This window comes from Benincasa hispida, chromosome 7 (genome assembly GCF_009727055.1).
Source record: "Benincasa hispida cultivar B227 chromosome 7, ASM972705v1, whole genome shotgun sequence".
NCBI lineage: Eukaryota > Viridiplantae > Streptophyta > Magnoliopsida > Cucurbitales > Cucurbitaceae > Benincasa > Benincasa hispida.
In genome coordinates this window covers 13,245,047-13,258,058 of record NC_052355.1, presented here as the reverse complement: position 1 = coordinate 13,258,058, position 13,012 = coordinate 13,245,047, and the positions used below count along the sequence as shown (strand labels likewise).

The following is a 13,012-nucleotide window of genomic DNA, read 5'->3' as shown; positions in this document are numbered from 1 at the left end:
TTAACTCTAAAACCAACGTAATCAACAAATTACGGAAACTCATAAGGGTTACATAGAAAAATTAAAATTTTGTTAGATCCAAACAACTTTTATTGATGTATCAAAAAAGAGCGAGAACTTACTTTTAAACTATAAAATACAAACTAAAACTTTACAAATACCCCCCACCCTCCCCCCTCCCAAAAGAAAAACAAAACAAAACAAAACAAAACAAAAGTGCTCACACACTTGTTGCCATTATATAGTATTTTCCAAATAGTCTTTCAATTGCTCGTTTGTTATGTTCTCTCTACCATCCATCACAGATTTGATCCAAATCAAAAACATGACTTCCTGCAAGTAGAGAAAAATGGACAAACAACATATAATAAGAATTCAATTACCCCACACAAAAGAATTTATGGAATTCAAGCTAGGGAGCTATGGAAAGACAACATTTAAACAACCACACAGAAGGTCGAGATATCATTTAAACAACCAACATTTAAACAATTACATTTCTGCACACATATATGTATGTACATAAATTCTTAAATCATTGATTTCGAGTCTTCATGGGAATTTGCAAAGAGATATCATGTTCTTGTTATAAACAACCACACGGAAGCTCGAATCACATAATAAAAACATAAGCATAAGCATGTGAAAGAGGAAAAGAGGAAATTAGTATCCAAAATCTAAAATTCATATGATCCAATGATGACAAAAATGAAGAATCCAAGAAGAATATGACCAATAGGGTAGTCCTTTCCCTTCTTTGTAGTAGTCTCAGGCACAACCCCTCTTCAAAATGTTCTTCTCGAACCTTTCCACCTTCCAATACGCAAGATACATGAGTCATCTACAAAACCCATCAATCATATTGAATCATAAATCAAAAAATATGCAATGCCAACAATATGATCCAAGAGATTGAAAAGAATTGTCTGATCAAAAGTTAAACTACAAGCTTTAGAAGTCTGGAAAAATCATTAAGCTCATAACTTGCTATTCAATGAAAAAAAATGAATGAGTACTTAGGTTAATATATATAAAACTTCACATAACCAATTGTAGTTGACTATTGACAATGGAGGCTTCCAAAATACCACTGTACCGCCTTGGTCCGGTCTCTCATCGTTAAGAAAGACTCGATCAACATTTTCATGATTTGAGTAAATATAGGTAACTGAATGTCATAAGAGATGTTTTATGTCATGCCTACAAAATTCTGTAGGCCAAAAGATGGAAAAAGAACAATTGGGAACTAGATTCAATTCAACTACCATTATTAATTCAATATTTCTGGATGAATCCACATTCCACTCAGACTAAATAGAAGAATTAATCCAAAACAAAAACAAGTTCTTGTAGATTCTAACATCCAAATTTCAAAGATTTTGTAGAACAAAGAATGAAAAAGAAAACCAATTACAATGTTAATGAACTAACATTTCTTCTCGGCTTCAAAGTAAGTATGATGTCCATCGTGTACTCCATACTCAAAATCTTCTTGTGACATGAAACATAAACCGAACATAATAAACAAAGGTGCTCCAAAATATATATTATTATTATTATTTTGTTTACGCACGTTCAAATCAGTAATATTTCTCTTTTACTTGGACATGCACAAAATAAAATCTTAATTGCTTTCACAAATTCCCAATAAGTCATAAAAGAGGAATTGGATAATAATTTAACTCTAAAACCAAGATAAAATATATTTTTATCCAAATCAACTTCATATGATTTACATAAAAATTCCAACTTATCAACTATAAAGTATACATATATATTCTACATAGAACAAGTAGAGTATACATACTAAGTTGTACACAAGAATAGCATTCAAAATAAATGAATTAAAAAATGGTTAAGATGATAAAAAATAAGCTGAAGATAAATGAATAGTGTTCAACGATGTCTTCCCAAGTTTTTTATGTTAATTTATGGAGCTACGGACTATTCTCCCACCTACGAAGTAGATAAAACAACAATTTGGACAAATAAGCAAAAAAAAAAAACAACAATTTGAACAAGTAAGTAAATCAAGGATCATGTTAGCACGCAAGAAAACAAACCCCATTAGGTAGAATTCTACTTACCTAAGTGTTTTAAAAGTGCTTGTCAAACAATCAAGAAACCAAGTTTATTACTCTTATATTTTGAAAATTTTCGACAACATATCAACGCTAGCACAACAAAACTAAAAATTTACCTTGAACCTATTCAAAACATACTCCCAATAATATTCCACAACCAATTCTTCTCAATAGAACTACCAAAATTCTCAAAAAATGAATATTAAATACTTCATAAAACAAATCCAACAAAACTTGTTAAAAACTAACCAACTGTATTCAATGAAAATTCAAGTAAACTAAATGAATACCTATTATAAGTTCTCGACTCAAACATCTAATTAAGAACCAACATAAATTTAAAACACTTTCAAATTCCAAATATTTGAAATAAGCAAAATTCACCCTAGGCATCCAAAGAACATGACAACATTTTAAAGCTAGCAGGACAACAAAACCTTAAAACTTATTTTTGGAAACACGAATTTGATGGCATCTAAAAAGTACAAAAAAAAACTTCATAAAAGACTTGCACTTACAAGTAAATGATTCTTGAAGTAGTTGCATTGCTATATAATTCAATTCACTCCAAGGGTATTCCACTGGCACACATGGATCTCCTTGCCAATCCCTTTTTATCCCATAAGTTTGACTTGATATTGGTAATTGCATTTACTAATGATCCAAAGCAAAATCACAATAGTATTCTTTAACATTCAATAAACTCAAAGAGTACATTTAGAGAAGCATACTATCTCCTTGATTTGTTTCCAATCCTATTATGCCTTTCATGTAATATATCCAGGAAACAAGATCTCAGGACAAAAAAGAAAAAAAAAAGAGAAAATACCTATCGACAACAAAAATACCCAGGAAGAAGCTAGCAATGCAGAACAGAAAAACCCATCTGGGAGAGAAGCCATTGGTGGGCTTATGAGGTCTGGTGAAACCCATTAGAGCCCAAAAGCTTCCAAAGCTCAACAAAGTGCTTCCAGGGTATTCTCTCGAGATTAAAAACGTCAGAAAGAAGAATAAAAATGAACTCATGAAAGAAGAGGAGAAGAAAAACTATTACTTAGCTCACAAATGATAAGACACAAATACGTTACATACCAAAAGATTATGAGGCTTTACATCTCGATGACGAACTCCAGGAATAGTGTGAATATAAGCTAGCCCCCGAAGATCTAATAAACACATTAATTTAGTGTCGGAATGAAGATGGAAAAGAATAAAGAAAAATGTCCTGCAAGATTTTTATAAGAGAATTCCAAATTATCTTAACATCTGTCCTGCAAGACTTTCTTTATGGAAAAAGTCTCCCCAGTTTCCAATCACTTCGCCTAAGAGGAGTATTAAGAAAATTCCAAATAGAAGTACAAAACAAAGGAAAGGAAAGGAAAGAAGTTTTATGTTGGTCACGACTTCTATAGATATAATGTATGGAAATGGACTTTTAACAAATTAAATAAATCCTTATTTTTTAGTTTCATATTGAACGTTTTTGCTATTATAGGAAAATATTTGCTTCGGGACACATAAGATACAATGCAAATTACTTACCAGTGTCGAAGATAGACATGACAAGATAAGATATCATTTCTCCATATCTTATCAATATTTTGACAACCATGATAATGAAAAGAAACGTCCTTATTCCCTGATATTAGCAAAAATAAGCTAGCATTTAGTAGGAATTCTCATTGTGAAGTAGCATTTTCTTTGGTCTCAATTTCTAAACTTTTTTACATTGACTTCCATAATTATTCATAAATATTTTGGTATAACTAAGCAGAATAGTTTTTAAGAGTACCTTTGCATCTCATTTGGAAAAACTCTTCATTAGTGAATCGAGAATAAAGCACCTGCAATGTAACTTTAAAACATCAATCGATTGCTATAAAATGTATGCATTATTATCATGTAATTAATAGTAACCTAAGAGTTCATCAAATACATATATCTCAAATAGTACCGTTAGAATTGGTCTTAAAGAGTTAATCAGAGATAATATAATAAAATGGATAGAAAGCAGACATTTATAGCTAGAAATCAAAACTCAATCTCTCTCTGTATAAATGTTGGAATCAGACAACGTAAGGCAACATACACAAGATTAAGAAATTATTCCTCTTCAAAAGGTTCAATAATTCTACATGAAGTTTTGTTAATTACCTCAGACTTCTTAATGTCAAAAACCATAGTGATGTTATTTACTCATTCGCAAGGCTTTGCACACAAGCTGGAAATCTCCTAATATTCAGATAAATAGCACATCATTGAACAATACAACCAAATCCTTCGATTAGGCACGTCTTCATCAAGCTCTCGAACAAAGAAGATATGCACCAAAAAACAAAGAGAAGTTTTTGAGCTACCTTTATGAAAAACCTTTTTGTTTAGGGGTCGCCGTCCCTTCTTCAGGTCCAAAAGAGCGTGTGGGCTTTCATCGAGGTTTCATCGAAACTGGACCCGGAAAAATCGAAGATCTACGTGACCAAATTTTCCTGTTCAAAAGAGGACTCTTCTCTGACATCACAAGTGTATATCATCAGATTGTCCGGTCTCTCCCTAGAACTTAAACTTACGAATTGAAAGTAAAATGGAAGAGAAATAAGTGCACCCATTAATCATACAAAAAGAAACCTCGGAAAACTAGATTTGAGTGAAGATCGAGGTTAGAAAAATAAGTAAAGCGAAAATATCTGAGCAGAAAAACGATGATGACTAGAACGAGCTGGACAACGAGCTGAAGAACCCCACGACAGAGTTAGCAGACTAGATCTGAGCGAGTTGTGAATGGCGATCTGCACAACCAGAACGGCAAAGAATGACAACGTTGGAAAATGACAACGCTAAATGACAACGACCCATGACGAGTTGGTGATGATCGTCGACGACCCACCTCTACAATCAGAAAAGCCCACGACCCGGATGACCCGAACGTAGGTGACCCACCTCTACAGATTGGAAGACCCACGATTAAACTACCAACCACGACGATCGGAAGACCTTTACAAATCGGAAGACCTGGATGACCCGAACACCGGAAACCCACTTCCACGATGAACGAACTGGACGGCGAACTGAACTGCCAGATTTGACGATCGGCGACCCACCTCCACTGAACCTCACGATGGACCGGCATGTGAACAACTAGATCTGGACGACAAAGGGAAGAGAGGGTTTGTAAGAGAGAAGTGAGAAAGGAGAGAGAAGAAAGGTAGTGAAATGAAAGAGAGATATTTTTTACAGAAGTTAAAAAAAATAAATGGGGATCTTTAATGTCGGTTTAAATCGACATTAAAGATCTATTTTTTAGAAACCGATATTATACATCCAGTTTCACTTTTTCCTACCGACATTAAAGCCAAAATTCTTGTAGTGCACTTTAAATTTTTTAATTGAATCGATATAGATTTTTATTAAGATTTTCTTTAAAAATTGTCTATACATCAACTCTTATACGTGTATAAATTTTTTTCAACTGTCAGACAATTAAAATCGAAGAATTGACGATTTTTAGAGAAAATCTTAATTTAGAGTCCAATTTTATTTACTTACAAAACTTTAAGATTTAATTAATAAAACTATAGGTTCTATTACGAGTGACTTTTGGACAAAAAAGATAAAATTATGAAGGACAAAAGCAACGAGATCAAAATTAAGACAAGATCATGACGAAAAAAGAGGGAATTGGGCGTTTGGGCTGAGCTTCCTATTGCCTCAGCCTCGGGTAGAGCCCACCAAAACCATCTGTTTTGGCTATGGTTTGTGATTTGTGATTTTCTAGATAACATACTACGAGAAATTCTATTCGTTAAGTTCACAATCAAAGTTACCAAAGATGCTTTTGACAATGTTGTGTTTGAAATTTATTTATAGATGAAAATTTGATAACAATTCTTTTTTTTCATTTCAGTGTATCCCAATTTAAATAATTTATTAATTTATTTAGTAAAATAAGTGAGATATGAAAATTTGAACCTCCAATTTTAAAGGAAGCAATAACATGATAATTATTGTTGAAATAAATCCATTTTGGTTCTATATCATAATTTATTTACAAGAAATTAGTGATGAACCAAATCAAGTGGCTAGTCACAAATAATACGAATCCAAAATCTAGAGCAAATAGGATTTGGATTAAGTGGCAATCAATAAGTTTGTTTATATATTTTATATTAATTGAATTATATTCATTTTGAAAGAAATCAATAAGTTAAAATTACTTCTTTAAATATATGTTCGGTATAAAATCAAAAGAATCCGATTCGAATAAGTTTCAAATTTAAATGGTAAATTTGATCAAAAGTGTTCCAAAAGAGAATGCTTTTTCTTGTTCCCCCTTTTGACAAACAAAAGAGAATGTTGAATATAACCAACAATTACACTTCTATTTGAATATAAAATTTAGAAAATTCACAACTCCCAAACCACAAACACAAAGCCACTTTGATTCTTGTGAATATAACTTCCTTTTATAATCTACTTTTAACCAAAATGAGCAATTCCTTAACTTAAAATGAGCATAGAGACATCTCAATTTATTTCCAAATTCAACAAACTAGATAGATGCGTGCTCTGTTTTGTAGCAAAATTTAGATTATTTTGATGGTCTTCTTTAAAACCACTCGTCCTTTGGAACCATTACTTAAACTAAAGACTAAATGCTAGACAAAGGTTTGTCCCACTTTGAAATTGATCAAAATAATTTGATCTAAATTGTTCATGTAGAACCATGAAAGTGGAGATATTACAACAAAATGAACATTCCATGACACATGTTTTAATTTTTGAAATTCATTTGAAAACGTTTAGTAGTAACCAATTATTCAAATAGAATACAATATCAACTTTCAAGATAACAGAAATTTTATGTATGTATTTCAAATGCTTCCCAATCAAATACATTGTCTAAGAAAACAATTCTAGTATCCAATACAACCGGTCTAATGTGCACATGTAGACAATTCCCACTAGACATACTCAAGTATGCTGATAATCCCAAATAGATCATATTGATAGTCCCATTCAGATGTCCTCGAGATATGCTAACATTTTCAAGGTACAATTCTGTTTCCAGACTAATTAAATAAAACATGCTTCCAAGAAAATCCAGGGTTTAAAACAATCATTCAATTAAAACAACAGAAAACCAGTGATTAAATTCCAAGAAATCAAATTTTCTGATCATGCCAAATTTTTCAAAACCAATATTACGTGTGTAATATATATATATATATATATATATATATATTATAATATATATATATATAATATATATATATATTATATATATATATATATATATATATATATATATTACCAAAACATTTGAAATAAATCACTCACAGTTCACCAATAAGGATTTTCCAAATTTCTTGGTTTCCCTATTTTCTCATGAATCCCAAGCCTGTATTAATCCAATAATCAACTTAAAATCCTATGTTGAGGGTGAAAGTAATCTTAGAATACCTTCGTAACCCTAAACCTAGCTTACCAGCCCTAAAAGCCCCAAAACTAACCTTTAGGACTAACAAAAACAGTTATAAGCGCAGGGTTTGATCTCCATAGCATAATTGGGCGCAGGGTAGCCTTAGACAGTTGAGTTGGATGCAGAGCAGCCTCTTCTCAACACATAGACAGTCTTACCACCACCTACTTGCATATAAACTTGATGTGTCTTCTCCTAGCAATGTCCAATGCATACCTCCTTTTGAAGTGGTCATCTCATGTTTTGCATGCTCAACTTTGCCCCTCAGCTTTCCACCACCTACTTAGGTTAGCCAAGATTTCATTTGGTTGAGCCACATACCTTACCTCGTTATCAACTCAACCTTACTTCCCAAGTAACCCAAGTCAACGCATAGATTTTCCTTTTTGAGTCAAGTTGGAAGAATAGTTTCCCTCTCATTCAGTCAACCTCCCCCAACTCTCCATTATTAGATCTAGTTTCCTTCTCATAGCATGGTTTCTTCCTTTGATTATATCCTAAGTGTTCATATTCTCATAGCATGGTTGCTTATGCTCATAGCATGGTTCCTTATGCTCATAGCATAGCTCCTCATTCTCATAGCATGGTTTCCTATGCTCATAGCGTGGTTTCTTATTCTCATAGCATAGTTCTTCATTCTCATAGCATAGCTTTCAAGATATCTTCTATGCATCTAAGGTGACTTCTTCCCCTTAGCATGCGTTCAAGTTGTCCAACTAGAGTTATTGTTATGCATCCAAGTCACCCTCCATGCGTCCACATGGTGCCTCCGGGGTTTTTCTCAACTATATTATGAGTTGAACTTCCTTAACTATGCTACGAGTTTATGCTAGAGTTTCATTCTCTCAACTATGTTATGACTTTCTTATCCAATTATGCTATGACTTTTCTTACCCAACTATGCTATGAATTCTCCTACTCACCTATGCTATGACTTTAACTATGCTATGAGTTGAATCCCTCTACTAACACTTAGCCAATTCTTAACTTACCTAGGCCAACTCATGCCTTGGAATTTCTCAAAGTTCACAGCATGGTTTGAACACTTGGTCAAACTTCTTCATTCTTTATTATGTTGTGAGTTCATAGCACAGTTTACATAGTCAAAATTTTAGCTACAACCTACTATGCTCCCAATTTTTCCCTCACTACTTGTCCATAACACTTTATTCCCTAATCTCAACCACATGATCTCGACACTTAGATTATTTTTTTTCTGAGTTTCAACACTTCTTAGATGGAAGAGTTTGAGGGCTTACAAAATAACAGTCATTAAATGTAGGAAAACAAAAAAGGCGCGATTTTAAAAGTTATAACTTGAGAGTTTAAATTGATTCACTTATAAAAGTTTAAGGATTTAATTGATAAAATTATGAGTCCTACATGATGTTTATCGAAATGGAACGTAATGTGGAATATATAAATTGATCGAAAAATCTAGGTTTCCAATTGATATAAGTATTACCGTTGAATTTTAATTGATAGATGAATAAATTCATATTTTTCAAACTATTTATAGTAAAGAAGAAATCCAGAAAACAATAATCTGTCAACTGTTTTTTTTACCAAAACATCTCCTTAGGGGATGATTACTTTAGTTTTGTAATTTCTGATATTCTAAATAAGGATTTTTTTTAATTACAATTTTCTAGATAAAATATTAAGAGAAGGTCTATGTGATAAGTTTACAATGAAAGTAACCAAACATCTTTAAGGCGGGTTTAATATGCAATTTTAGAGGCTCTTTGAGACGTTGAGTTAAGATAGAATATTTGAAGTTCATATGGATGCAGAATTATTTGATGTTCATATGTCAGTTGAGTTCATATGTATGGCTATCTGGTGCAATTTTTTTAACTCTAAATAATCTGCTTTTATGATTATTATTTTTGTTTTGAAATTTTTTATTCAATAATCCTACCCATCTTTGTTTGAATAAAATATGGATTACAATTTTTTCTAAAGTTTTTAGAACTTTTTTCTTTAATTTTTAGACTTTTTTTCTTTTTTTTATATATATATATATATATATATATATATCATATTATATTATAATATTGAGTAAAATATGGTTAAATAAAATGAGAAATTAAAACTTCTTATTTCTAATTTTTCTCCATGAATTTCATCACATCTTCTTCTTATTCTTCTTCCTATGTTATTTTTGTATTTTCTATGTCAGACTTTTTTTTATTGAATCTCTCCCATCATCTTAGTATGTATAAGGAACCACCACATTTGTTCAAACATTCACTTTTCAATTCTTCCAAATTTAGAGAATCATTTAAAGAACAAACTCAATTTTTCACTACCTCTTGCCTAGATTATGTTCCAGGAAAAAAAAATTCCATTTATGTTTTTTTTTTTATTATTAATATGTTGCATATCTCACCTAATCATACATACTTTTCCCAAATATTCTTTACACTCTCAATCGTTTAATATTGATCATTAATAAAATATATTTTAAAAATTCTACGTATAATATGCACTTATGTAGACAATACTATGTTTATAAATCATAACCTAACAACATAATATAGTCCATCATCTATAATGATTCGAAAGTGGTTGTAAAGTTGATTAACAAGATTAATTTTCAATGGTAGTTTGTAGTTGGATGAGACGGCTGTTGGAGCATGAAGTTGGTCGCCTGAAGGTGGTATTAGAGTTGGTTGTCGAAGTTTGTCAAATTGGAGGTGGGTTGTCGAAAGCCCAGAGTTGGTCGTCGAAAGTTTCTCGGGCATCTGTTTTGAAGGTGGTCTCAAATTTTTGATCATCGAAGGTAATTTTTTCATTAGGTTTGTAGTTGGAGGTTGGTTTGTCGGGGTTTGTACCGTCGAATTTTATAAGTCAGAAGTGATTGCAGAGCCTAAAATGGTTATTGGAGTTGGGCCACACAAAGGTGGTCATCAGAGTAGGTCATGGAGTTTTCATCAGAGGTGGTTACCGGAGCCTAGAAATTGGTCGTTGAAAGTTGGGTTTGCAACAAAGATGGTCCCTCCGATTGGTTTGCCGAATGTGGTTTTCATCGAAAGCTAGTTTTGTTAGGCTCTGAAATTTGGTCACCAAAGTTTGTCGTTGTGGTGGTTGTCGAAGCCGGAAATTGGTCACTGGTTGTCATCCATGGTTATCTGATTGGTTGCGCTAGAGTTGTCATTGGAGGTAGCTGTCGGAGCCTGGAGTTGGTTCCCGAAGTGTGATAGATAGTCGCCATAAGTGACCATTGAAAACATTAGAAAAATGGAGAATTTGTGGTAAAATATACCAACTCAATTCCACCAACATTTAAAGTTGGTGGACCAAACATTGAGTTGATATATTATATTAACTCAACTCACCCATGTTATGAGCCAAACACCACCTTAATTCTTTTTATGGTTTGAGATACATCTAATCAAATATATTAAACCAATACTAGATGAAAAATTTGTGTTTGAAATCTATTTATTTACAATGAAATTTTGAAAACAATTTTTTTTGCGTTAATTTATTTATTAATATTTCTAGTACAACAATTAGAGTATGACCATATGAATCTTTGACCTTAAAGGTAATACATGACAATTCCTACCGAGTTAACTCTTTTCCGTCATATATCGTAATTTGCTTAGATATATAATGCTTTGATGTCATTTATCAAAATCTAGTAGCTAGTCACAAATAATACAAATTCAAAATCCAGAAAAATGAGAGTTGTTGAAAGCATTTAGTCATTTATCGAGAGTATAAATATGTTTACATATGGTAAATTTTGATGGAAGTTGTTTCAAAAGAGAATGCTTCTTCTAATATAACCAATAACTATACTTCTATTAAGATATAGAACTTGAAAAATTCACAGCACAAAACCACTTTGCTTCCTTTTCATATAACTTCCTTCTTTTAATCTACTTTCAACTTAAAATGAGCATAGAGAAATCTCTATTTATTTCCAAATTCAACAAACTAGATAGATACATGCTCTATTTTAAAGCATAATTTAGCTTATTTTGATGCTCTTCTCCAAAAGTGTTTTTTTTTTTTTTTTTTTTGCTTCACATCACCAAACCCTAAAACCATTAGAACCAAAACTCTTCTTCTTCTCTTGTGCATTATCATCACCAAAAACTCCCTTCTCCAAAACCCAATCTTCAATCATTGCTTGAGAATTCAAAGCTTGATCAGTAGGAAGAAGATGACCAGCTCCCAACACAACAACATTACTCAAACTCATCCATTTTTGAACATAACCAGCTAACTCATCTCCAACTCTCCAAATCTTTCTCTCCACTCCCAAAAAATTCTCAATCTCATCCCATTTCAACTTGTTAACCCAAGCCTCAGTTGAAACCACACCATCTCTCAAATCATATTGCCCTTGATAAAGCAAAACCTTACTATTTTTAACCAAAAAATCAACTTTATATCTCACACTCTTCATCACATCATCCTTCAAAACCTCCCCAACAACATCACTACACCCTTCAAAAACCATAGACTCATTCTTCACTCCCAATGCTCTCTTCACTTCCTTGAAACTCAAAAACTCATCCACTAAATCAGTATTATAAGCAGATTTTCTTGTATAATCATACAAAGTAGCTAATCCAGTCATGTCCTTAAGCAAATCTAATACCTTAAGCCTTGCGTTTGTGGCTTCATTCCATTTCCCCATTTTGATCAACTCCACAGCCTTCATTTGAGCAATTTCCATCTCCTTTTTTTGCTTTTCATTAATCAAACCTGAATAAAAAGCATTCAACCCATGAGTAGTAACTTGAGTAATGGGATCTGTCAACCCATCTCCAATGGCAACACCAACCAAATTAACCCTTTTATCATAAGGCAATTTGGGGTTTTTCTTTAAAATGTAATACCCAATTGAAGGTACATATTTCCCTGCATAGCTTTCCCCTGTAATGTAAATGGGTCGATTCTTAAACACTAAATCCAGCTCAATAAACGAAGAAATTGCAGTAAAAAGATGCTTAGAAACAGAGTATTGGTTTCTAGGGATCTCATCTTGTGTTGCGGCAATGCTGAAGCCAGTTCCAATTGGGTTGTCGAGAAATAGAACCCCAAATCTTCGGTTCCATGAGCCGGGATTAGGGATTAGGGAAATGGGTTCGGTTTTTTGTTTGTGGAAATTGACTCGCCATGGACCGAGCTCGAAGAAGTTGCCGACCATGGAAGAACAGCCAGGGCCGCCTTGAAGCCAAATGAGAAGAGGGGTTTTAGTGAGGGAAGAAATTGGGGTTTGAGCTTCGTAGAAGGTGAAGAAAATGGCGGAGCCGGTGGTGGGGTTGATCGGAAGATAGCCGGATTTTGTGGGGAGAGCTTCCGGCGGAAACAATGGCGGCGATGAAGTGGATGGAAATGGAAATGAAGCAAAGAAGAAGAAGAAGAAGAAGAAGAAAACAGAGAGAAGAAAGTTGATTGAGTTCATGATGAATTGTTGAGATAAGATTAT

General features: G+C 32.8%; 1 protein-coding gene and 1 long non-coding RNA gene across 12 annotated transcripts in view; both read right to left on the bottom strand.

Annotated features, from left to right (window-relative positions):
- Positions 1-216: 216 nt before the first annotated feature.
- On the bottom strand, positions 217-5,290 carry LOC120081300. Of its 10 annotated transcripts, none has more exons than XR_005482770.1 (10): positions 4,969-5,290; positions 4,442-4,870; positions 4,239-4,316; positions 3,877-3,928; positions 3,627-3,723; positions 2,914-3,250; positions 2,603-2,738; positions 1,432-1,488; positions 734-841; positions 217-333 (listed from the first exon to the last, which is right to left on the bottom strand). It is a non-coding gene; the product is annotated as an uncharacterized LOC120081300 (long non-coding RNA). The 10 variants fall into 10 exon arrangements; XR_005482771.1 differs by lacking the exon at positions 217-333 and having other exon boundaries at positions 644-841; positions 2,914-3,064; positions 3,177-3,250; XR_005482777.1 differs by lacking the exon at positions 217-333 and having other exon boundaries at positions 644-841; positions 4,442-4,570; positions 4,710-4,870.
- A 6,053-nt stretch (positions 5,291-11,343) lies between these two features.
- The window catches only part of LOC120082103 (serine carboxypeptidase-like 50), a 1,826-nt gene continuing 157 nt past the window's right edge, over positions 11,344-13,012 (bottom strand). Inside the window, exon 2 of one of the 2 annotated variants that reach the window (XM_039037330.1) lies at positions 11,344-13,012. In XM_039037330.1, coding sequence (XP_038893258.1) covers positions 11,603-12,988 — 1,386 coding nt within the window. In that variant the 5' untranslated portion in view covers positions 12,989-13,012 and the 3' untranslated portion in view covers positions 11,344-11,602. The other variant, XM_039037331.1, reaches the window with a different exon arrangement.